At 30.1% G+C, this 27,625-nt stretch overlaps 1 protein-coding gene across 1 annotated transcript in view; it reads left to right on the top strand.

Moving 5' to 3' along the window:
- Positions 1-27,625, top strand: part of LOC142329518 (discoidin domain-containing receptor 2-like) — a 405,738-nt gene that overhangs the window by 217,463 nt on the left and 160,650 nt on the right. Inside the window, exon 4 of the mRNA XM_075374192.1 lies at positions 18,711-18,858. Within this exon, the coding sequence (XP_075230307.1) occupies positions 18,711-18,858 (148 nt within the window). The remainder of the gene's footprint in view (positions 1-18,710; positions 18,859-27,625) is intronic.

The following is a 27,625-nucleotide window of genomic DNA, read 5'->3' as shown; positions in this document are numbered from 1 at the left end:
CCAAAAACATCACTAAACGAACGACAAAACGAAAAAGTCAGCAAATTATTAACAATAACCGCAATAATAACCACGAATACTCGGAGCTAGAAACCACGCCACCGCAGTCATCAAGAGCTAGACATAAACTCCCTGTATCTCTTATTAATTTTATTCACAAGATTATCGCAAATCAAATTTACTTATGGATCTTTGCGGATTGCAAATGCCTATAAACAAAATAAAATCTCTTCTATAAAGTTTTAGATTTTATTTTTCGCATTATTTTTATATGACCGTTCTTTTTCTATACTTCAAAAGGATTGTACAAAATCCCCTTTTTACACAATAAATATGCCTTTCGTTTTAATAAAAAAATAACCAGTTTTATATATATATACATTTTTTTTTTTAATTTTTAAAAGGATAATTATTTATCATCCATATTTTAAAAACAAATTCATAAAGTGTAATCATTTTAACATAAATCAAAAGATATAACATAGGGTTAATATAAATGAGATATAGCATATAATAAATGAGATGATATTACGTATTTGAGTTATGAGGCAGGATACGCTGAAAGGACTGAAAGTGAATTTAGGGTGGGGATTCGATACACGTGGCAAACACCATTAGACCAGAGAATATTTTGTTGCTTCGTGGTACAGTAAGCCTACTACGTCTCTTTAACAAGATGTTTACATTTTTCCATACTTAATTTTTAAGGTAGATTTTGTGTTTTAATTTAGTATTTCTTTGCCTAATTTAATATTTTATTATTAAGAAACGTTTTAATTTATATAAGAATTACTATCTGCAATTTGAATTCTTAAAAAGACGGTCTATTTTGAAGAAGAGAATAGTTACGATCTTTTTAATGAATAATTGGTTAATTCATCATAATGAATGAACGAAAGAACTAATCTGATGCGATTCTTATATTTAATCTACGTTTACATACATTTTATTTCAGAAAGATTAGCCGTACTTTATAGGAGTATTTTTCTTATCGAAATAATAAACAATACTCATGTAAATATAGATTGGAAATACTTTTTTTTTTTTGAGTTACGACTATCTAAATATTTCTGCATTAAATATCAAATAATACTATGTTAAAACTATATGGACAGAAATTATTCAGTAAAATTGATTTTTTTTATAAGAAATCTTTTACTAATAATTAAAAAATAGGAACTTCATCTACATCAAGTTCCGAGAAAAGTTTGTTGTAAAACTCGAAAAAATTGAGTCGAATTGAACTATTTTAGGTTTGACGTTAATTTACTTCGTTAAATTTTTTTTGGGTTGACGAATTAATTCATCACAGAAGCTTACAAAGAAACTTGTGCGTGGGAATATAAAAATAGAGATTAGTACCGTATGAAAAATTCCATGCCTAATCGGGTTTTGAACCCGGGACCTTTGGATGATAGGCCGTGATGTTGTCACTCAGCCGTGGAGATCGGCAGTATTACCAAAATACCAAATAATACTTTAGGATAATATTGTTTGAGAATTTAATTCTGGAGAAATTGATATAATTAATATCAATAAAATAGAACAAAATTTTCGGAGACCAATTTTTTGAATTTTTTCCTTTATCAGTATGACAGAAACTTCTGAAAGTTTCTTTTTTTCTTTCTCTGTATCACTCCCTCTTTCTCTTTTCTCGCATTCTATCTCTCTCCTTTGTGTTGTGTGTGTGTGAGTGCGCGCGTGTATTTCATGAAAAATGAAATATTATACTAATTTTCTTAAATCACTTACTGTTTTTGTTGTTATATCCGTTAACCAATTTCAAAAAAAATTTGGATTCATCACAACTTTCTTTTGAGATTGTTAATTTAAAACATTAAAATTATTGAGTTTACGTTTGCTTTATCAGTCGTCATTGAAATAGATTTATTGAATTTTACATACATACATTCACCTCATTTTTGTTTATTTCTTGTTTACATCTTGATTTTTTTGTCAAACTATACAACTTCAAATTATTTTTCTATTTGTTGCATAATAAATTTTTTTTTTCATTATTTTATTCCGATAATATTTTTTTTTTAACTTTCACTGAATTTTTAGTTTATCTGTATTTTGACATAATTCTATTCGTCGTAACTTTTAGATATTAATGACCGTTGTCTTGTTTGTCCCTATAAAATAAGGAAACTTTGAAAAATGCAATCCTTTTAAATGCAATACTACTTTTAAGGTAATTACGATAACGTTGGATTGATTTAACATACATTTTCCACCCTAGCATGGAGTCGACCCAGTGGCCTGCTGCATACAAACACGATTTGCGCTGTCAGTGGTAAAAGATTTAAAGACTAAAAATTATTTCTGTGGTTTTATTTGAAGTAGTGTAGATTTTAAATACTTAATTTATTTACAGTAATTTTCTTATACGGCTTTTTTTGTAATAATATATATTTGATCGATCAAGAGATGACTTATATTTGAAAAAAAAATTAAATTACTTAAAAATAGAATATAATATACTTATTTGGTTATTTTTGTACTAATAAATAATTGAAAGGCAAAACAGTTTTCTACTTTATCCCAAGGGAAACGGTAAGAGTTTTACTCTTATTTAATGTTTGGAAAATAAACCTAATCGTTCTTTTTAAATTTTTTTAATCAAGAAACCTTTATGGATTTAAATGATAAATAAATTAAAAAAATAGAAATAGTATAACTCTCCTTTTCTACGTCAGATGAGGGTTGAACTAAAGTACGTAACTAACGTAAGTAAAGGGACACTTAATTGGCTACTTGTTGAAGTTACGACAGCGTTCGGGTGTAATTATTGGTAAAGGGACAGTAAAGCGGACGAAGACTTGACCAAGTAGATAGTATGACATCTTGTCTACGTCATCTGTTTTACTTAATTCTGTATTGTTCTTGGCTTTAAGTGGTGCGCCTTCAACTTGTCGAAGTTAATATCCGTTGTTAAATTCCGTATTTTACCCTTCCATTCCCTTTCATTACTCATTATGAACTATCATGTTTCTTTAACGAAGATTCTTCCTTTTACCGTTTCACTTCCTTATTTTGGTTTATTTATTTATTGTTCTTTAACTCCATTATTTAACTTTATAAATCAGTCTTCTCTATTTATTTTTTATTTTTTATTTGTTTTAAAATAGTGAAAATAGATTTTTTCCAGAAAACGTCATTAAATACAACCAAAAAACTGCAAGATCGATTTAAATCAGTGTTGTATTTATACAATTTTATGTGTACGTTAAGTAACTTGTTGAACAAAAAATTGTATTTTGAAAATTTTTTCGGTTAAAACTCATAGTAAATAATATATATCACAGATATAATCATATTGTATTTTCTTACGATCCATTACGTACTCGATAAATTATTTTCATCTCCTTTTTTGCCATCCATTTTATAGTTCACGTCTTTTTTTGTATTGTATAGACAGGTTTGATCAATATCTTTAAAACTCCTTTTTGAAGGTAAAAATTTGAACATCTTAATCAATGAATCGTTATTTCATGTTAAATGATAGTAAGAATATTCCTACATTATTTGCTTGAAATGTCATCCAGCTGATCTATTATAATTTATTTGTTATTTTTTTATTTTTTTATTTTTTTGATAGATCGATAGGAATTTTCACGTATCTAGGGTTTTTATTTTGTTACGGTTTAATTTTTTTCTACGTTTTTAGAAATCAGTTTTATTTATACAGAATAAAAAATTATAAGAATCAAAAAATTTAAATTTAATAATATATTACAAGCGTTAATGAAGCAGAAGTAGGAAAAGAACATTTTTTGAAAAAATAGTTTTGTTAGTAACATGATGATTTTTTTTTAATTTTAAAATGTTAATTTCTATTTTATTTTTGATCTGGTTATTTAAATTCCAGATCGATATGAAATAATTACTCTAATAGATTTATTGGCGTTCTAATATTCAAATCTCATAGCCTTTTTATATTGATTTCTTCTCTTATCTTTTCTAACTAAATCACGATGGAATTTAAAACTATATTAAAAAAACCCATTAGGTCCTTTTAAATAAACTCTAATTTTTATCCTTATTTAAAGTATTTATAAAAAAAATTATATTAAAATCGTATTGCATAAAAATGCCATTCGTAAATAGTAGTTATGAAATTCATATTTATATTTTATTAGTAATAATGATGAAAAAATAAAATAAATAATTAAAGTAAACTTATTAGATGTATAGATGTTATATAAAAATAATAATAATAATAATACATAGAATAATATTTAGTTTCAGTAAATGCAACAAAATTATTTTAATTTTTGATAATTTTATGTATGTTAAACAATTTGAACAACGCTTAGGTGTTTTTAAAAATTTATTAGCACAATTGGGATCGTTTCTTATAATAACCGAAGTAGTAATCACACTAAATCATTATTGACCTATTCTAAATAATTTATACAATTATATGCAGATTTGAATGTAATATTTATTATTTTTATCGAGTAAGAATAAGCTAATTTATATAATTAATTTGGTTAGGTAGAATAATTATTTTTTCCCTTCTTAATAACTCTTAATCTGTATAGTGTTTCTTCAAATAAATTAAAGGATTCATTTGATAATACTCGGGTGAAATTAGGTATGTAAATATTTTTGAAAATAAGACAAAAAAGAAAAAAGGTTTTTTTTTATTTCATTCAATTTTAAAGTAAATTAATATTAAAAAAATTATTCATGTATTTTAGTATTAAAAAAAATAAAAATATATGAAAAATACAAAAAATAGAAAAACTAAGATGTTCATAAAAATATTATACTTGAAGAATTATTATAGCGTTCAAAAATTCTCTATTTATTGGTTACAATACCGAAAATATTATAAAAAATAATTGAACTTGAAGATTATCTTAGCTTACGTGAAGACTAATACGAAGGATAGATTTTAGATCAAATTATATTTTGAGGGTGAATCAGAACAAATCGAGCCATGCGACATTTACGATGAGAAAGAGTGATTGTCCACAGGTCCACCAGGATGGTATCTACATCCCACACACGGATCGGATAAGGTACTTTGGCCTACACTTTAATCGCCTGACGTGGAAGAGCCGTGCGGTTGAAAAGAGAAAACAGCTTAACATGAAGTATAGGGAAATAAACTGGTTTCTGGAAATAATCACAATCATCGATATCTAATAAACTGTTGATGTACAGAAATATCCTTAAACCTCCCCGGACATATGGGATCCAGCTCTGGAGTACGGCGAGTAACAGAAATATTGAAATAATTCAAAATTAATCGGTGTAGATCATAACAGAGATATCGTGATTTTTTAGGGGAAGGGGAATTCACGACTATCTAAGACTATCTTCTGTTTACGAAGTGATCAAACAATTTCGTTCGCTGAAAAAGACAGAGGTTAGACAAACATTTAAATTATCTGGCAGTAAATCTATTGGATAACAGCGATGAGATCAGGTGATTAAAACGTTTCAACGAACTGGACCTGGAGATGTAACCAGAGGAGTGATCGGGAGAAAGAATCTAGAACCGGTGACAAAGGGTGACGTTAGCTATGTAGATAATGACACTTTGTTAGTTTACAAATTACAGCTATTTATTTTACCGACGAATATTTGTTTCCTTTATAGTTTTGTTTTCATATACTGGTATTGATGATACCGTTTTTATTTTTATTATTTCTACTGTGATTCATTTATTTCTAGTGCTTTGTTACGTAATGAGTTATATTTGAAACACTTATAAAATTGTTTTTTTTTTTTTTGTATTTAAGTGTTAAACAGTGCTTTAATCAGGTTTCATCGTGAACCTTTCTTCATGAGATTATCATTTATCAAATTTACTTATGATCCCCTACGATGTAACGATTGTAAATGCTAACAAATAGACAAAAAAAAATTGTAATAAAAATGTAGTTTATAATTGGTACTAATAAATAAAATCAAAAGAAAAACCACAAAGGGTGTCATTTTGTAAGTGTTAAGAAATATGTCCCTATGTTAATTCTGTTTATTTAAAAAAAATTAATTTACTCAAATAAAATTACATTATTTGTCTTTTTTTAAAAATAGAAATGAATAAATGCTAGTTTGATAAAAATTATGAAAATTTGAATTACTAAAATATTTTTCTGTTTTCGTGAACTCTTTCTTCGTGTAGAATCCCGGTATCGAAAATTTTATAAATCGACCTTTTTTCATAATTAAGCTTATGTACGTATAAAAATGAATGTTTGTTTGTCCGTATGCATTCCTATACCATTCATCCGATTTCGATGAAACTTGGTGAGTTTTTTTCACGCCCGCGAAGGTATCTGAATTAATTTGGACCCGCTAAGTGGCGCTGGGGTTGAGATATTTCGAAAAATTGTATTTTGGTCCGATTTAGCTCGTATTCAGAATATACGTTGGTTACGTGAAAAGAATTTTTTTTTTTTGCAAAAACTTTACCCGCTAGGTGCGCCGGTGTCGAGATATTTACAAAAGGCAAACAAATAAATAAATATACAAACAGTCTTTCTTCTATATATAAAAAAAATGTTCTTCTTTTATATATAAAAAGCAGTGTTCGTATGTGTGCCCGCTATAGACTAAAAACTACTGGATCGATTTACGCGCGGGAAAAAGGGAAAAAATAGAAAAAGGGAAATAGGAAGTATAAAAATAATGAAAAAGGGGAAAGTAAAAAATAAAGGGGAAAAAGAGAAAGTGGAGAAAGGAAATAAGGAAAAGAGGGAATGAGGGCAGGAGGAAATATGTAAAATATGAAATAAAGAAATGGAGAAAAGAGAAAGGGAAAGGGGGGAAAAGATATATGGGGGAAAAGAGTTAAAGTGAAAGGTTAAATTTTGTGAATTCCATAACGTTCAGTTTTTTACTGTTTTATGAAACTTTCGATTGTGTTCATTTAGTCTATATATTTACTCAAATCTAGCAATAACGAAGCATTGCCGCGTCAGCAAATATATATTTAAAAATGAATTTTTGTCTCGTATGCGTTACTATACCGTTCCTCCGATCCCAGTGAAACTTTGGTGAATTGTGCGCACGCACACTAAAGTTTCTGAATTAGTTTGGACCCAGTTAGTTTCGAATTTTTTTTTTGAAAAAACTTTACCCGCTAGGTGCGCTGGCGTCGAGATATTTCGGAAAATTGTATTTACTGTCCGATTTGGCTCGTATTCAAAATGTGTATTAGTTACGTGAAAAGAAATATTTTTGCAAAAATGGAAAAACGGAAATAGGGAGAAGGAAAAAAGGAAAAAAAGGAAAAAAGAGAAAATGGGAAGATGCGAAAAAGGAAAATGGATAGCGGGAAAAAGGGAAAGGTTAAAGTTTGTGAAGTTCCGTGTAATGATCGGCTTTTTAATGTTTTTATCAAACTTTCAATTGCATTCATTTAATCTATATATGTATATATATATATATATATATATATATATATTCAAATCAAGCAATGGCGAAGCATCGCCGGGTCAGCTAGTATTTTATAAAAGTAAATTATATTTGATGACTTTTTTTATAGATCGTTTTTTTAACTTCATTTCTTTTATGGCTTTTAATATCCTGTTTGTACCATACGAATTTTTAAAATACGCTGTATTAAACAATTCATTCTTTTGCATAAATTATCCATTATTAAATATCCAATATTACTTATTTAAAAAAATGAAAATAAATATTAATCGATTTTACTGTATTTTAAGATTAGAATAATTTTATTTTTGTTAATAAAAATAATAATTACAAAACTAGAAAAATTAAATCTATTAAGAAGTTGCATTTTTAAATTAACATTAAAATGAAAAATTCCCTGCCCTATGTATTTAATACATTAGACAGGTAGAAAATTAGAAATGTTAAATTAATATTGTGTATTAAATTGCACGATCTTTAAAAAAAATTTAAAGTTTATTTAGTATTAATAACAAAATTGTAATTCTATAATTTAAATCTATTTTTTGCTGACTTCTAAAAGAATAACAGATTCTCAATTCAGTCGGAGTAATATGTATATATATTTTTTTAAATGTATTTTCAAGTCTTACTTATGATCAAATGCACTGAGTTCGATAATTTTTTATTTTTATTTTAGAGGGAGTTTCTCTGAAAGTCAAATTGTTAGTTAATTCTCCATATAAATTCTGTGAAAGCTGTTTTTTTTTTTCAGAATGTTATTTACGATCGGTTACATATATTCCTTCTTATATATATATGTGTACACATACATTAAAAAGGAATCCCTGAAACAATTACTACTGTTTGAAATTCCTCAAACAGTTACTATACTAGTTTTATATAGTACTAGTATTAGTATTACTTACTAGAACTGTAACTGTATAGAACTTCTGAGAGTAGAACATAGTACGAACACAATGAAATTTTGAATAACTGTTCTATCAGGAGTGTAGAGGAAAACAATAACCATAAAAATAGCAGATTCATGAAACATTTAGAAAAGAAAAATATAATTGAAAAAAGAAACAAATTAAAAACGAAAGTGAAAAGAGAAACAGCGAGGAAGAGAATGAAGGACTGATTAATACACAAAAATCATCGAGAAAAATTACACTATGGAGTTACTAAGGTCCAGAACGTGAAGCCACTTAAGTCTTCTACACCCTCACCGGTATTTTAAAGGTTTACCACCAAGTGGTCAACGCCGAAGTTTATCTTTTAAAGAGAAACGTTGTATTTCTTTCTTGGCGTACCGTAGACCCAAATATCCATGGATTTCACTGTTTTTCCCAAACCACAGCTATTCACCTGGCTAGTTGTCTATATGATTTCAACATTGTCTTGCTTCTCGTGCCGCATAGTTGAACGATATATCCATATCGGTTTCAAAATAGCAGAGTGTAAAAGTGGCTTATTAGATAAAGATAACTCAGACCTCCTGCCCAGCAACCGGACGTTCCCTTGAACTTCATCCGAAGTTGTGTTTTTTGTCCCGCACATGACCCTTTCGTGTCAATCGATAATCCAAGTGTAATCCCGCATACACGTTCGGTATGCGGGATTAAAATGCCATCAAAGTGGATTCGTTAGCAGTCTTCTCTCCTCATTGCGATGTCACACGGCTCAACTTAGCTTGGTTAACGCTTATCTCCCATGCACCTATCCGGCTGCTGATTAGATTTAATTCGGATTGTTGATTAGTTGAGGCCACAGTCGGATTGTCACTGGCAGCCAGTACAGCTGTGTTATCGGCAAAAGAAGTGACAGTGACTCCATTCTCAACCGGAAGGTTGGTGAAACATTTTTAAACGAAAGATTTTATTACCTATGTAAATGATTTGAAAATATATATGAATGCTTCTTATTAGTGTTTAATATTGAATTGTTACATCATAACTGTACATTACAGGCTGATTATTGAATCCCTGTACTAATTCTTTTACCGATGGATTTTTTTTTATCGGCTAACTTTTTTTATACTTAGAAAATAATACTCAAAAATATTTTTAAATTTCAAAGTTTTGCTTCGTACTAGTGGTGACTAGATTTTTCCCCTACATTTTTTTTTTGTTAAGTCGCAAATTTTTATTGTTTTATAGTTTTTTGAGAATGGAAATTTAGGCCGTTTTTTTGTAGTTTTATCCATATAAAAAATTTACAAAAAATGAACTTCACAAAATAAATTTACTTGAAAAAAACTTGATTAAGAAATAGATAATATTACGTAATTTAATGTCAACATAATGACGTCAAAAATAACTTCGAGGAATCTATTAACCTACCAATTTTATGTCTTTTATTAATTCTTTGATTTTTCAATTAATTGTTCATGTATGAACTGATACACATTTAATTATTTTAATAATCCTCATTACTCCTTAGAAGAAAGTAAAGTAATAAATAGCTACGTTGAAATAAAAAAAAAAAATGATTATAAAACAGTTGATAAATTTAATGCTAGTCATGAGAATTTTGCTTCTTAATTAGTGTGCGTTTTTTTCAGTAGGGTCACTTTATTGTAATTTTGAATATGTTTCGAAACTTGTATATTGTTTAAAAGATCTGTTTTTATTTTTTTTCACTAAAAAAATTGTTTTTTATCGTACTGCTGAAATGTCATTAGGTTACCATTGAGTTTTTAATGTTTTATTAATTTTTTTTTTAAACTCTTGATTTTTAACTTGCATTTTTGTTCTTTAAAAAAATAAACAAACAAAACAAAATGAATGTTTATTGAATTAATAGAAAATGTAAAGCGGTCGAATTTTAAAAAAAAAAGTTGTTGTAAATACCAATAAACAATATTTTTGTTTGTTAATTTTTTTTTTGTTATTCTTTTGGTAAATTTGAAACTTAAAATATGGAGAGCAGGTGTTCGATATAAAACACGAGAAAATATAGCTTTCCAAGATAGAACAGCATAAAAGACATTGTTGTAACACAAAAGACATGACATCAGCCTGTTATATTATACCACGATCGCTGCATAAAAACAGATTTGAACATGTTGTTTCAAATAAGACGGCTTGTAGATGTTTACAAAGAGTGGCACCCAAAGGAGTTGTTCTGCATTCCTTTGAATCTATAATGGTTAAGGCGAGAAAACCAGAGAATCATTTGCAGTTTCTACAACTCTTAGATGTCATTTAATAAGAGGTGAAATCAAAAAAAAATAAGGAATCCATGTTTTTATGTTAAAAACATTAAACAGAAGTTAGTTTGAACGACTCGTTCCGTCTTGTTAACATCGTGACGGATTGGCTTACAAAAGACACCAGCTTCGTTGTTACAGAACATTGTTAAACCTTGTATTTTTGATTTTCTTTTGCGTCTCGTTCTACCAACGCAGATTTTAAATATAAAGAAACATTATCATAAAATATTCTCGATCTATGTTGACATAAAATACGAGTAAAATTTTGTTGAATTCGGGCACAATCTCTTCTTGTATTCCATGACTTTGTTAACCGAATATAAAAAATATAATACTTTTTATAACGGTATAAAAGTATTCAACTAAAATAATATGCGCATAAAATGAGAGAATTTGTTGAATCTATTAATATAGAATTATATTACCTGAACATTATTTTCTTAAATTCTAAGGGATCATCTTAGGTTTTTATATTTATTTTTCAACATATTTAGCATAGGAAAAGCGTTACTAACTACAAAAACAATCTCCTCCGAATATTTTTTATTTTTCGAATTTTTTTTATTCCTTGAATTATACTTAATGATCCCAGACTTAAAAAATCTGAATATTGAATAAGTATGGATATGAATATCAGTCATTAGCGGTCACAAATAATTTAACCTACAAAAGTTGTTTCGTATTTCGAATTTAGGAAGGAAAATTTTGCTAGATATTTTCAAATAACTGAATGATTAGTTCAATAAAAGGTCTTTGGTTTTAAATAAAAGTGTTCTTATAAAACGAATGTATAAAGAAACGTTTTTCTTACCGTTAGTTTTAGATAGTAAAAGGTTAAATGATAATAAATACCGTAGGAAATAGTTACTTTAAAAATTTGTATAATTTTTTAACCTTTTGTTACCTAAAGTTTAGTTTAGCTTTCTTAGTTGTAGTTTTTTCTAAACACTCTACTGTTTTAATCTGATTTGAGTTATTCTCCCTTAAATTTCGAATTGGAAATAAAAAAAAAAAATATTATTTTAATCTGTTTGATTTATAAATTTTCTTTAACGTTAATACTTAATATTTCATAGTAACAATAACACATATAATCACATGAGTGTGTTTCTTTAGTGACAAAATTATATTATCATAAGATGAAACGCCAGGTTAATTTAACAAAATAGTTGTTATAACATACCATCTTTCATGTTATGTTAGTAAAAGAAAGGCTGAAAGCTTCAAATTTTTCTTTTGGCTGGTCACTCGAATTGAAGCCGAATTATCTCTATTATTATCACTCCATCAGTTTGTGTAACGTATTTCGTTGGGTTCTAGCTTTTCTCGGATCTTGTTTTTCTTTTTTTCTTCGTATATAATGCGATTTAGATGTTGCTTTTCGGGTGTCAGGTTTCTTTCATTAATGTTCACTTTTTCCAGTGTTATATTTTTATAAACTTATCCATTACATATCGTGTGTGTGTGTGTGTGTGTGTGTGTGTGTGTGTGTGTATATATAAACTAAATATAGAAATATTATATTGTATACAAAACATTTTTTTTTATCGCCACATAAGTTTATGCATGGGATATGGAAATGGAATTTTGTAACGTATGAAAAATTCCATGCCTGACCAGGATCCAAACACAGGACTGTAAAAATAAAACAGTTATAAAAAAAGAGAAAAATGTATCTATTTCTAAATATAAAGTTACGATTTTTAATTAAATGAATTGAAAATTCAGTATTTATTGTTTTATATATATATAAAACAATAACTATAATATATAATAAAACGCACTCTCTATGTAGTTACTTACGTCTCCCATCGCATGCTCGTGAGAATAATAATGATAAATAAAAATCAAAGCCTGCTTAGTTTATAAAAAAAAATATCAGTGTATTGTTAATTCAGAGCAACAGTTTGATCAGTACAGGACTCGAAATTCTGAGTGATCTAAGAATGTGGGTTTGACAACAGTCATCCTCCGTCTTAAACATGTTAATAATATTTGATTGCCCTTACATTTTACGGGTAAAAATGTATTAAGCCCCATTCATAACGTTACCCGACAAACACCACTAGGAGACACGACTTACTTCGTTTTCCATTATTTTTAAATTTATTTTATGATTTTTAGTCAACTAACGGTGGGTGGGTAGGTGCAAACAGTCCGCGTTGCACATACAGTGGCTGTGTTGGCTGAGAGGCCGTGCCGTACATCATTGCACCCCTTAAAAAATTGAAATTAAAAAAAAACCGAAAATGGCTTCTAAGTATTTATCTGCTGAGTATTTGTAAATCCCAAACAAGTGAATATCTCGTTTAGTTGAGTCGGAAGTAGGGAAAATTTTCAGTTATTTTAAAAAATTTTTTACCTTTTCACCCTTTTTTCGGTCGAAATTTTGGTACACATACGAAAAATCATGTTGACGTCTTCAAAATAAGTGTTGTTATATTATTTTCAACTATCTTCTTTTTTTTTAAAAAATAAACTTATTTGGAACTTTAGGGTAAAAAGCGTTACATACTCCTTCACTCCTTGGTAAAATATTCCGGAGGTAAAATAGTCCCCCGTTCGGATCTCCGGGTGGGGACTACTAAGGAAGGGGTCACCAGAAAATTAAAAAATAACATTCTACGAGTCGGAGCGTGGAATGTTAGAAGCTTAAAAAAGGTTGGTATTCTAGAAAATTTAAAAAGGGAAATGGTTAGGGTGAATGTGGATATAGTAGGAATTAGTGAGGTTCGGTGGGAAGAGGAAGGCGACTTTTGGTCAGGTGATTTTAGAGTAATTAACTCAGCGTCAAATAATGGGCAGGCAGGAGTAGGTTTCGTGATGAACAAGAAGATAGGGAGGAGAGTGGAGTATTTCAAAACGCATAGCGATAGAATCATTGTAATAAGGATAAAATCAAAACCTAAACCGACAACGATTGTTAACGTTTATATGCCTACAAGCGCCCATGATGATGATGAGGTAGAGTGTGTATACGAAGAGATTGATGAAGCAATTAAACACGTAAAGGGAGATGAAAATTTAATAATAGTTGGAGATTGGAATGCAAGCATTGGAAAAGGCAAGGAAGGAAATATAGTGGGTGAATACGGGCTGGGCAAAAGGAATGAAAGAGGGGACCGACTTATAGAGTTTTGCACGAAGTATAATTTAGTAATTGCCAACACCCAATTTAAAAATCATAATAGAAGAATATACACTTGGAAAAAGCCAGGCGATACTGGAAGGTATCAGATAGATTATATCATGGTTAAGCAAAGATTTAGAAATCAACTCGTTGACTGCAAAACTTACCCTGGAGCAGACATTGATAGCGACCATAATTTGGTAATAATGAAATGTAGATTGGGGTTTAAAAACCTGAAGAAAAGTTGTCAGATGAATCGGTGGAATTTAGAGAAGCTTGAGGAAGAGGAGGTAAAGAAGATTTTTGAGGAGGACATCGCAAGAGGTCTGAGTAAAAAAGATATGGTAGAAAATGTAGAAGAAGAATGGGAGAATGTTAAAAAGGAAATTCTTAAATCAGCAGAAGCAAACTTAGGCGGAATAAAGAGAACTGGTAGAAAACCTTGGGTTTCAGACGATATATTGCAGCTGATGGATGAACGTAGAAAATATAAGAATGCTAATGATGAAGAAAGTAAAAGGAACTATCGGCAATTAAGAAATGCTATAAATAGGAAATGCAAACTGGCGAAAGAAGAGTGGATTAAAGAAAAGTGTTCAGAAGTGGAAAGAGAAATGAACATTGGTAAAATAGACGGAGCATACAGGAAAGTTAAGGAAAATTTTGGGGTACATAAATTAAAATCTAATAATGTGTTAAACAAAGATGGTACACCAATATATAATACGAAAGGTAAAGTCGATAGATGGGTGGAATATATTGAAGAGTTATACGGAGGAAATGAATTAGAAAATGGTGTTATAGAGGAAGAAGAGGAAGTTGAGGAGGATGAAATGGGAGAAACAATACTGAGATCTGAATTTAAGAGAGCATTAAAAGATTTAAATGGCAGAAAGGCTCCTGGAATAGACGGAATACCTGTAGAATTACTGCGCAGTGCAGGTGAGGAAGCGATTGATAGATTATACAAACTGGTGTGTAATATTTATGAAAATGGGGAATTTCCATCAGACTTCAAAAAAAGTGTTATAGTTATGATACCAAAGAAAGCAGGGGCAGATAAATGTGAAGAATACAGAACAATTAGTTTAACTAGTCATGCATCAAAAATCTTAACTAGAATTTTATACAGAAGAATTGAGAGGAGAGTGGAAGAAGTGTTAGGAGAAGACCAATTTGGTTTCAGGAAAAGTATAGGGACAAGGGAAGCAATTTTAGGCCTCAGATTAATAGTAGAAGGAAGATTAAAGAAAAACAAACCAACATACTTGGCGTTTATAGACCTAGAAAAGGCTTTCGATAACGTAGACTGGAATAAAATGTTCAGCATTTTAAAAAAATTAGGGTTCAAATACAGAGATAGAAGAACAATTGCTAACATGTACAGGAACCAAACAGCAACAATAACAATTGAAGAACATAAGAAAGAAGCCCTAATAAGAAAGGGAGTCCGACAAGGATGTTCCCTATCTCCGTTACTTTTTAATCTTTACATGGAACTAGCAGTTAATGATGTTAAAGAACAATTTAGATTCGGAGTAACAGTACAAGGTGAAAAGATAAAGATGCTACGATTTGCTGATGATATAGTAATTCTAGCCGAGAGTAAAAAGGATTTAGAAGAAACAATGAACGGCATAGATGAAGTCCTACGCAAGAACTATCGCATGAAAATAAACAAGAACAAAACAAAAGTAATGAAATGTAGTAGAAATAACAAAGATGGACCACTGAATGTGAAAATAGGAGGAGAAAAGATTATGGAGGTAGAAGAATTTTGTTATTTGGGAAGTAAAATTACTAAAGATGGACGAAGCAGGAGCGATATAAAATGCCGAATAGCACAAGCTAAACGAGCCTTCAGTAAGAAATATAATTTGTTTACATCAAAAATTAATTTAAATCTCAGGAAAAGATTTTTGAAAGTGTATGTTTGGAGTGTCGCTTTATATGGAAGTGAAACTTGGACAATCGGAGTATCTGAGAAGAAAAGATTAGAAGCTTTTGAAATGTGGTGCTATAGGAGAATGTTAAAAATCAGATGGGTGGATAAAGTGACAAATGAAGAGGTATTGCGGCAAATAGATGAAGAAAGAAGCATTTGGAAGAATATAGTTAAAAGAAGAGACAGACTTATAGGCCACTTACTAAGGCATCCTGGAATAGTCGCTTTAATATTGGAAGGACAGGTAGAAGGGAAAAATTGTGTAGGCAGGCCACGTTTGGAGTATGTAAAACAAATTGTTGGGGATGTAGGATGTAGAGGGTATACTGAAATGAAACGACTAGCACTAGATAGGGAATCTTGGAGAGCTGCATCAAACCAGTCAAATGACTGAAGACAAAAAAAAAAAAATACTCCTTCAATCATGAAAATATTTTCTTACTCTCAGTTGCAGGTTGTTACGTCGTTTCTTGTTTTTATCAAAATAAAAGATTTTTTTTTTAAAAGTCTTTTTCATACAAGATGTGTTTATTGTTATATTATTTATAACCATATTAAAAATGAAGAAAAAATAAAACTAAAAATAAATTGAAGAAAATAAATTTACACATAAAAATATCCTATCTGGTTAAAGTAATACTTTTTTTAAATGACAGTAGATTTCAGCGTCTTGAAGATGAAGCCACATTAAAGATAATTAAATCGTTTGTGATTGATTTTAATTTGTTACAGAATTTAAAATATTGAAATTTAAAGAGTTATTTTTTAATATTATTTTTAGCATTCTGGAGCGTAACCTGTATCTTTTATTATTATTCTCTTTTTCAATTTTATCTTTTTTAGTAATTTTCAAATTTTTGACATGTGATTCTATTACAGTATCCATAAAGAATATGTAAGTTATTTATGTTTGTGTATTTTTGATGTGTTTCTTCTATGAGTTGGTTAGAACATTTTGTGATTCTTTGTCAATACAAAGTGCCTTTATATGTTCGTGTAATTTTTTTTTGCAACAGGTTTTTCCAATATAAATCTTAAAGCAGTGGAACACTTTAGTATTTATTTTCCTGAGGCGTTACGTTTGTCTGGCAACAATTTTATTTGTGTAATGTTTGGTTTTTTTTTTAATATATGTATTTCTTTTTCAGAATATTTTATGATTTTATTTATTCTTTTATTATAATTTTATTATTAAAAAAAAAAAAAAAAAAAAAAAAAATAGGAATATCTTGTTATTTGTGTATTTATTTGGCAAGTGTATCTTCTAGCAAGTATTTCTGAAAAAAAAGTTTCTATTAGTTTATACTTTATTACAGTTGGGGATTTTTTAGATACACCCAGTTATTTGAAACTGTAGTTTCCACTTTGCATCGGTAAGGACAAGCTATAGCGACATATAATGGCAGCGACATATAAATCATGTCGTTATAAGCATATACTATATATATATAACCGAAGACTAAAAATTGTGTGTTTAATGATTTATTTATGGTAAAGAAAACATTTTCCGTAATATTGTACCGTCATGAAATAGTTTCATATATTGTTATACTACAGATAACAATACATACTTTTATTATAGGCAACAATACCTGAAAATTTAAGGGATACCAGTGATAATTGGTAAGTAGGAAGCATTTACTGATTCAAAATCCATTTATAACCAAATATCAAAATCATTCTTAAAAAACTCCTAAGTGTAGTTTAAATAAATTACAGTATTATAGAGTCACAAAAGGTTCATAACATTGATTAAAAGAGCTACGGTCTAAATAAGAAACGGGAGTTAAATATAAATTTTGTTTATCTTTGTCATTTATCATGTTTTATATTCATATATACATAAAAGAACATTTCGTGAGTGATACGTTATCAACGTCACCAAAAACTAATGAAGATAAATTGATTAAAATTTGTATACACCTTCTTACGGTGTAAATGCAAATCAATAAAGGTTTTTCTGAAATTCCGAGTTTAAAAGGTGAAAATGGAGTAACAATAAGATTTAATATTTTTGTTTTAATTTCTGTGTAACAGATGGAGACATAAATTTGAGTTTTGGTGTGTGTAATCTTCATATGAATATCTAAAGACTAATTTTTAGTTTCTCAAAATTCCACGTAGAAAGGGATGAAGCCTTTCTAGGTGGAAACATTTTGTGTTTCAGCAACCTAGAAACGTAAAAATTTTTTTAATCAGCGGTTGCAAATTTTCCCCTATCCGAATGTACTACACAAGATATTCACTAGATTTGAGCTTACATATTTGTTTGTCTGGCATTTCTCCCACTACCACCCCATACCATCACCTGAAAGCACAAGACCGAATGTCCGTGCCACATACTGCTACTGCGCCTTAAAAGCCACCAATATCCTAATTAGCTCCTAGATCTTACCTAACTGCGTGAGCGGAATAAGCGTGGTGCCCTACACCACTCGCTTGCGTGTCCCGCTGCTCAGTTATCATATATCACTAAAATGGGTAGGCGCACCCCGGCTACGTACTAAAATATATGAATCGGGCTTACATATACTCTTCGGACAAATACTAAAAACCATTTTCGGGTTTTTCGAATTTATATTTTAAGGTATGTGACGACGTACGGCGCGGCCGCACATTCTACTCAGTCGCTGCCACCGTTACCGTACGTGGAACGCGTCTGGCTGTACTTGCTTTCGGTTGCTTGACTAAAAATCATAAAATAAAAATATTGTCCGTGACGGAAAACTCGAGCAACCATATAGTTCGGGCGAAATCGCGACGGGTATGCTAGTTATATTGTTATTTATGTTTATCAAATATTTATTATTTTAATACAGCAAAGTAATGAAATAGAACATTTTACTCAAATGTATTGTACAACAATCTGTGCATAATATTCACCGAAGACACCCTTTAAAAAAAAATTACGTATATGTAGTATTCCAGTGGTTTTTTGTTTTTGTTGTAGAAGTTAAAATAAAATAAATGTTTTTAAATTCTAAATTTTATAATTTTTTAATCATTGTTTAATCTTTGTGTTTCTTTTTAATTTGTTTCAGATTTTAACAGGAAACAGTAACACGTATCTTGTAGTAAGACAAGAATTGGAACTTCCTTTTGTCGCTAGTAGAGTGCGTTTTATACCTTACAGTGAGCATCCTAGAACTGTATGCATGAGGGTGGAATTATACGGATGTCCTTGGGAACGTGAGTAAAATATTATAATTATATTGTTATAATTGAATATTACTTTTTGAAAATAAATGATATTTTTATTTTTCAGTGTTTTTTTTATATTGTTTATAATATATGGGCCAATTAATTACTTATTTAAATTTAAGAACTTATATCGTAAAACAGAAATACTGTAAAATAAGCTTTTTAATATTTATTACAGCCTGATATCAGGTATAGTCAAATATAGACTAAATCCCAAACTTAAAATCCATCGTAGAACGTTTTTTTTTTTGTTGTTCTTTCCTTTTTCATAAAATAAACTCTATATTCTCCTTTTTGTGTAAAGCATTTACAGAAAGCCCTTTAATCGGATTGCCCTGTAGAGACAGCTTAAGGATGGCCATTAAAAAATATGAAAACCAAGGTATTCTTCAAATCGGAGCATGAATGGTAAATACGATATAAGATGACAAAGGTTAGAGAGTACATACCCACAACTAAGATGGTAGGATATAGCAATAATTAGAAAAGGCGCATTTGCTAGACCGGAAGACTCTAGCACCGCAAAGACTTCAGGAGTCGGACTGAAGTGGAATCATGCCGAGAGAACGAAGCTCAAACGCGATTAGTCTCCCAAAGGTCATCCTGACCCCGTAGGGGAAGACACCCTTAATGTGGCAGTTTCGGTCGCCACACCACCTCCTCTATACCTGGCCCTTACGGGCTTTACCGGAGGTCATCTTCCGAACCCCGGAAAACGGCATCTCTCAGACTTGTTCTTGCCTCAATCAGAACGCCAACGATGCGAATATCATATGTGATATTCCCATCGGTGTACTACTAGGAAATGAACTCTAAAAAACATGACCCATCATCTATATCGAGTCTTTAACAAGACTGAGTGACATGAAGGAACTGAAATTAAAAATGCAATTACTTCCCGATAAGATAGAAGTTGAGTTCAACACGCAACCATAGCAACATAAACAAGAAATAAAAATAAACTTAAAAATAAAACTAAACATTACAAAAAACATTAAACCTTATTAACACAAGAACAACAAAACCAAGGCACAGGAAAGAACAGACAGAACCCTTAATTCCCGCGGGAATCTGTTCGCTTGCCAGGTACCCGATTAAATTATTAACGATTACCCTTTCGGCTCGATTTTTCCAATTCTCACGGAGATCTATTGTCGAACCGGTAATGTCGAGCCGACAAATAGTCTCCGTACTGAAAAGTTCATATTTTGTGCATTTGTATATTACATGTTATACATCATCTAGTTGTCCACAATCTAGACACACACCTGAATCTACCAGGCCAAATCGCTGGAATCTGTCTCAGAAGTCGCCATCACCAGAAAGAAATTGCGTTACACACTAGTTAAGGTGAACCCAAGGGTTCCCCCACCCCAAAAACCAACAACTACTGGGAAGAGATAGTGACATTAACGCCCACCCTCTGCCTCATCACATCTGGCCTGCTACAAAGCATTGCAATGCCGTTCTATCTCACGAATTTTTTCTGAAGTCAATTCACATGGCTTCTTAGCAACATAACGCTGCTGTTTTTCTGACGAAACTAAATCTATCGGTTTCACGTCTGCTATCATCAAGATTGCCTCCCGTGAAATAGTACGGTAACCTCTGGTTGCCATTAATAATATGTGTTGAGAATAATATATCACGAGAGTTTTAAAATTTTAGCTATTTGTCCGAACAGGTGCCGCATATAACATAATTGCCTCGGACACGCCTTTATTACAGGATACTAATAGTCTTAAAATTAAGACCCCAATCAGAATTAACCAGTCGTCGAATACCAAAGAAGGCACGACAGACCTTCTCCGTGACGCAATTAAGATGCTCTGTGAACTGCAATTTTTCGTCAAGAAACAGTTCGAGGTACTTTTAAACCTGAACATATTTAATACGAAGGCCTGAAATCAAAACACGAATCTAACGCCTAACTGCCACACGGACTTTAAAAAGCGTCATCGTGGTGTTCTCCGGGCTGAACGTCATCTTATGTTGATGACCCCAAAACTCGAGTATCGTGCATGCCTAGGTGGCTCGGAACTCAACCTCCCTCCAACCAGCATGAGTCCATTGTCGGCATAAGTCACGATGAGACACCCGCCGAGCAGCCGCAGAAGGGAATCAAACTCTACCCCCCCCCCCCCACCACAAATCGATGGACCCAAGACGCTGCCCTGAGGACAACCCTTGAACAGCGTCTTTCCTACCTCTTGCTCGCCCTCGCAGAACTGCAGATCCGATGCCTGAAGTAACTTTGCATTATTTGCAGTTCACTATCAGCGCATTGTCTCTTTTGTAATTTATAAATGATAGAATGCCACTTAGCTTATTAAATGCACCGGAGATGTCCAGAAAAATTCCCAGGACATATTCCTCCTCGCTAACTCTTACCAGCCGGCTTAAAGGATCGGAACACAGCAAATAATTCCGTGCATAAATAAAACAAAATAAATGTAACTGCCACTCAATAAATATTTACCCGCCCTATAAAAGAAAGACATAGCAGCAAGGGATTTTTGTCCAGGTTCTGCGAGTAGTAGGTAGATACAAATTCTCTTGTTATACTTGCGCTCCGTTCCGTTCCAAAAAATATAAAAAAATTATTTTATTTGCGTTGAAAAAAGAATGCTATCTATTCTTTTTAACGACGAGATAGACTACCAGAGAGGAAGAATTTCTATCAATCAAAAACTGTGTTCTATGTACCCTTGAATTTAAAAAAATTATTTTACGAGTTTTTCACAGCACATTTCTAGAAATGATTTTTTTATTACCAAAAAGAAAGTATTTTTTTAACACGAAATCGTTTACTACTTTTTAATTCGTATTTCACTTGGGTTTTTTGATAAGAGCTTCAGCTCCCTGTGAGAAAATAGAATTCCAGCCGTGTCGCCAATGCTAGTCGCATTCTTTCATATGAACGAAAAGTTATGCATCAACATTTTTACCGTTGCTGAGTTTTGAAAATTTTAATTTTTTCGTTACTCTTTATAAGATCGCGAGATTTTATTATTTTACGTAATTTTTTTACAAAAATTCGAGATGAAAATTAATTTACTAGCTCTAATTAAGTCAGTTTTATATCCTGATTGAACTACCCGCAGAGTTTGTGGAACGCTTGTGATAGGCATAATTAATTACCGTGTAAGATTTGGATAAGAAATATCCTTTTATTGTATCGCAATCCATTTCATGCAGAAATCGAAGACGAGTCCCTTCCATTGGAAAAAAATAAACATTGCATTCAAATGACGGAATTATTTTTTTAACCACCTTGTTTAATGCTACGATTCTGTTCAGTTCGAATCTTTTAATCTCAAGATATCTACAAGATTTTATATCCAGAATTTTATCCAATGTTTTTGTTATCATAAAATTTTTGTATTTTTATTATTTATGATAAAGTTAACTAAATCTGGATACATTAAGGTACAGCCCATCTAGAATTTCGAACCCTATGTTTGATTCCCACATAGCTTAGCAGATTTTTTTATCATTTTCCTATATTTAAAGAACTTTGACTTTCAATATTGTCTTTAATCAACATATTTAAAATATTGTTTTTTTTTTGTAGTCTGTTTTTAACTGCTACATATCACTAAAATCCAAGAAATGAGTTATAGGATTTTTTTTCTTTTTCTAGATCATCAAATGAAATTATCCAGTTTGTTTTTAAATTAAATGTGTGATTTTTTGAAACTGTTTGTTTAGAACAAGAGCGTAAAACTTTAAAACTTATAATTTATTAATTAACTTATTTTTATACTTAATTCCTTATGTCAAATTCAATTTTGTTAGATTCTATTATCTTACCTTTATTCACTTTCTAATTGAATTTTATTCTGGCGGCAAATTAATCAGTATTTTATTTTAGATGTATTTTCAATTCTTTTAAAAGAAAAATGTCATCAATGAATTTTAATATCCTTATTTATATTAGTAAGAATATTAGATGACTGTCATTTTGTCTTTTCAAATCATTTAATGGTTCTTCTAACAAAATAAATATTAAATTGATTTTCTTAACTGAAATAATATATACCAGTAATGTACAGTAATATACTAGTAATGTACAGTCAAAATCTGCAAAAATTAAAATAAGAAGAGTTAATTGTATATGAAGATAAAACTGCATTTAACAACGTTATAAAGTTAAAAAATAGTTTACTTGTAAATAACTACATAAATATTTCATTCACATTCTACGAATTTTTTTTTTTTATTTGGAGTAAATTATGTTTAATTTTTCCCCCTGAATAATACTGGTTTATAATATAAAATATTAAGTATTTTTTGCCAATTAAATTTTTATTTTACTCGCATATTATTCGTTTTTTTTTTTTTAAATAATAAAACGAATGTAGAAAGGTTGGTAGAACTGAATGAGATTAAAGAGAAAATCAGGATTAACAAATGTGAACTGGCAAAAGAATTAAACATCCTGTTTTGTCAGGATTAACTATTCATTCTACTTAAAATAAAAATAAAATATCATTTATTATTTATTAACAATAAAATAAACAAAAAACCACTTGGTTGCAACGAATAGTAAATTTCAACGATTACAGTTTTTGTTACAAAAATTAAACAAATTCAAATTGTAATTTATCTGAAAATTGTATTAATTTTTTTTTATATATGGAATAATTCACGAATTGAGTATTTAATATCGTTGGTCATTAAGTTTACATATATTAAAAAACTGAATACGATACAGAAGTACTTTATACATTTTATTTTCAGCTGATAGGATGAACTGAAACTGAATTTATTAACAAATGCTACTGGATCCATCTCAGAAAACAGTTCCTTTATGTTAAGAATTTATGCAATTCTACATTTGCTTTTAAAATAATTTTTATATTAATCAAAGTTTTTTCACAATTAATTGTAACTTCGATCAATATTTTCCATTTGAAAAAGAATTTCATAGACTATATAAATTAGTGTAAAAAATAACTAAGGATAAATTATGTAGAGAAATCACAGTAATTGTTGTGTGTGATATAAGATTGTTTCTTTTTTACTTCCTTGTACGAAGTAAAGGAAGTATTGTAGTCGTGAAGAAATTCGGTTTTCAGATTTCAACGGAAATATCCATTTTGACTAGTTTCGGCATACGTATGAATCTCGCAACTCAAAAACGATTAGCCGTAGTATATGTTGAAATTTTGAATTTAGGACTGTTGTAACATCTAATTGTGCAACTTCCATTTGATTGCAATCGACTGAACCAAAATTTAATATCTACCAATAAAGATTTATATCTTTATCGAAAGAATTTATTATATCTTTAAGAACGAATTGAGATATCTTATTGAACTTACGCTCTACTACAATATATTCTAAAAAATAAATATGTTTGAAAACTTTACCTTTGGAATTTCCAAAATGGCTGCCAGTTAGATTTTGCAATCATTAATAGCTCCGTAAATAATAGTTTTATCGAATTAGGTATTGTATTGAAAGAAGTGTCATTTTGTTTGTAATAATAGGTTAAACATTTTATTTAAAAAAAAAAACACAATTTAATAAAAGTAATATCTACGAAGAGCTCTTGATTCTAACGGCCGCCGTTTTGAAACTATCAAAGTTTAAACTTTTAAATTTATTTATTTATAGAAGGTATTATTATGAAATTTACACTAAATTTCTTTAAAATTCCTCAATTCGTTTTTAGGATAATAATTTTTATTGAAACGATACGAAATAGCGGACAGAGGAAAAATGAAGCAATTTAGGGCTTATTTCACATGAATATTCTGTTTATTTTGATGTTCTCATTCACCCCGTAAGTTTGGCTAGCACCTTCGGAGAAGTTCTATATATAACGTACAAGTGCTTTATTTTTAAAATCCTAGACCCTCCTTATAGATTGTTGACTGTTCGTCTTCAACTAAAGGATGAAAATATTATCAAGAAAGCTTGCCTTACGCCTACTGGAAATAAAGGGATTAGAACTGGAAGATATTACGTATATAAAAATCATATATTCCGCCGTACCAAATAATTGTAGAGAACCTTCTGAAAAAACAGATGTTCAATAATTTTATAAAATGGCTAATTAACGCATAGTACTTTTAAATAATATTATAGAGAATTTAATTCTGAACAAAATAGTGTAAGATAAGTTGAATAAAACAAGAGCAAGTTAGAAAACTTAGAATTTTATTTAGAAGCAGTACATTACTATATTTGTCAGAAAAGTACTTATTTAATGCAAAAAAAAACAAATTTTTTTTTGATTATGTGAAAAATTGATTATGTGAAACAAAATCCACTACTAAAATTTCAAAAAAGAAACTGGAAATTACAGAATTATAAAATAAAAATAAATGAATAAAAATTACTTAATTTTTTTAAACAACATTCGATTTTTTCTAACTTTTCTTTATTTTACTAAACTTATCTTAAAATTAAATTCTCTTCAAATTTTGTATAAGAGTTTTATGTGTTTATTACCCATTTAACAAAGTTATTGTAAGTCAAACGTAAAAAACAGGGGTTTATATCCCAGTTTATTAATTCCACCCCATATTTTTCAGAAACTGCTGCAAATACGGTTCTGGGACCTATTTTATTAGATTTTTCAGATCAAAAAGCACGATAATTTCTAATCTTGCTTCTTAGTTAACGTTCTAAAAATTTCACTACGACCTCACTTCACCGTGTTAGCTGAAACCCGACTGAAATCTTTCACTTCATTTTAGGACATGATTATATGAACTTTTTTTATTATTTTCACGAGTAGAATATGATTATGAATGTCCCGATAGAACTTTGTAATACATTCTGTATGTGTTACAAATAAACATTTTGTGGCCGATCTCGTTTTAAAGTCATTAGTAAAATTATCTTTTTGTTCTTCTAAAAACTGTTTTGAGCATAATAACTGCGTTAAATTTTAATACTTAATCGAGTTAATGTTAGAGATTTGAATATTTTATTGCGGATGAAGACACTTTTAATGCCCATGTATGTCCAGTATTGTGTCAGTAAGACATTTAATTGAAATTTCTGGTTGTCTAAGAACTAGAAGAATTAGCGTTAATAGCCAACTAATGTGCTTATTTCCTTACTTCGTGCGAGGGGGGGAGTGAAGTAAAAAAATCATCTCTTACTAGTTATGTAGGATTTAATGCCCCTTAAATTTTCTTTAGTTTAAATATTCTTTGAATTATTAAATCTGGTCAGTGTTAAGATTAACAAAAAAACTAAAAAAAAATTTTTATATATATATATACTAGCATCCTCCATCATTACATTGCCCGCACTGGCAAATCTCCAACAAAAGACAAAAGTTATGCCCTCCATCAACTTATCACATGAATCTGAGAGTACGATCAATCGCTTCAACATGACCACGATGAATCGTGTAAATTTTACCAAGAGGATTAATTTTACGTATAGAGCAAACTGACTCTTGTCCACGTGATAACATTTAACGGCAATTTAAAGTTGAATGAGCAGTTCTATCACCAGCGAGGAGCATCGCAGCAATGCCTGACGATGCTACACCGAGAGCGCAAGCTACCTGTCGATCGAACATAAGCGAGAATTAGATTAATCAAAAAGCTTTTCCCAGAGCTTTCAGGAGCATTGAAAAAAATATTTTTATTCTGTCGCTATAGATATTGTGAGTGATGAAATCACATGTTTGGCGCTGATCTGATACTAATTTAGAAAGGTTAATATTTATTTATATACTCTTGAAGTTTATTGCTATTAAAAGAATTTCGGGTCGTTGTGTCGTAGGGGTTTTCATTATCTTGGTCATCGCGAGTTGGTATTATTGGTAAACCGAAATAACACAAATACTTTCACCGCGACTTAATAAATCTGGTCTTCAATTACAATAAGACCTCTATCGAAAATATGTCTATTGAAAAATGTCTTGGATACGGCTCACCACCTAGACGCCCGAATGAAAAGTGCACCACCGTAACGGATTATTTATTATTTACACGTTTTAATAAATGATTTACATCTTATTATAGCTTATGACACTCCGGATTACATAATCAAGCTACTGTTAAAATTTCGTACCGATTAGTTTAGCGTTCTTGAGATTTTTACTAACGTACAAACAAACGTTTCTTCTTTTTATATATATATATATTTTTTTTCTTTCGTCTCCGGCCACTCTAGCACCACGTTTAATAGTTACTCCCTGGCTGATTTTTGTTTTTCCAACTCTCCTTTCATTTTCAAACTATGTTGTTCCTACCTTTCTTGCCACCATTTTTTACTGCTGTACTTTTGGGTTCCTTTATGAAAACCTATACAGACTTGGATCTTTTTCCTAAGTGTATCTTTATCCGTTATATTTATTGGATTTAACCTACGTTTGCGAGATCTTTCACGTCCAAGTATCACTTAATGTTCGTTTTGGCTCTATCGCTGTTCTTGAAATCTTCGTCGATCTGTTTTCATCCATTTTAGACAACTTCTCTTACAAGGCCAATCTTCTTTTTCTAATGACTTCTGCAAGTCTGTTTATATGGAGGTAGAGTTTTTCATTCTTCCGTACCCTCTAATCTTCATTAGTTTTTCGTGGTTCAAGTATTTCTTTTAATATTTTCCTTTCAGCCTACTTCAAATTATCAATCCCTCTAGATTTAGAGTTGGACACTTGTAGTATAAATCACTGCAGACCTAACTATTGTGACGTAATGTTGAATCTTTTCCATCTTTGATAACCTTTTTATTACAAATAAATTTTTTGTAAAATATTAATATAAATACAATTTATTAT

Source organism: Lycorma delicatula, chromosome 8, assembly GCF_047948215.1.
Source record: "Lycorma delicatula isolate Av1 chromosome 8, ASM4794821v1, whole genome shotgun sequence".
NCBI lineage: Eukaryota > Metazoa > Arthropoda > Insecta > Hemiptera > Fulgoridae > Lycorma > Lycorma delicatula.
Note: the sequence above shows the minus strand (reverse complement) of the source record. Positions and strands in the feature narration are given on the sequence as shown.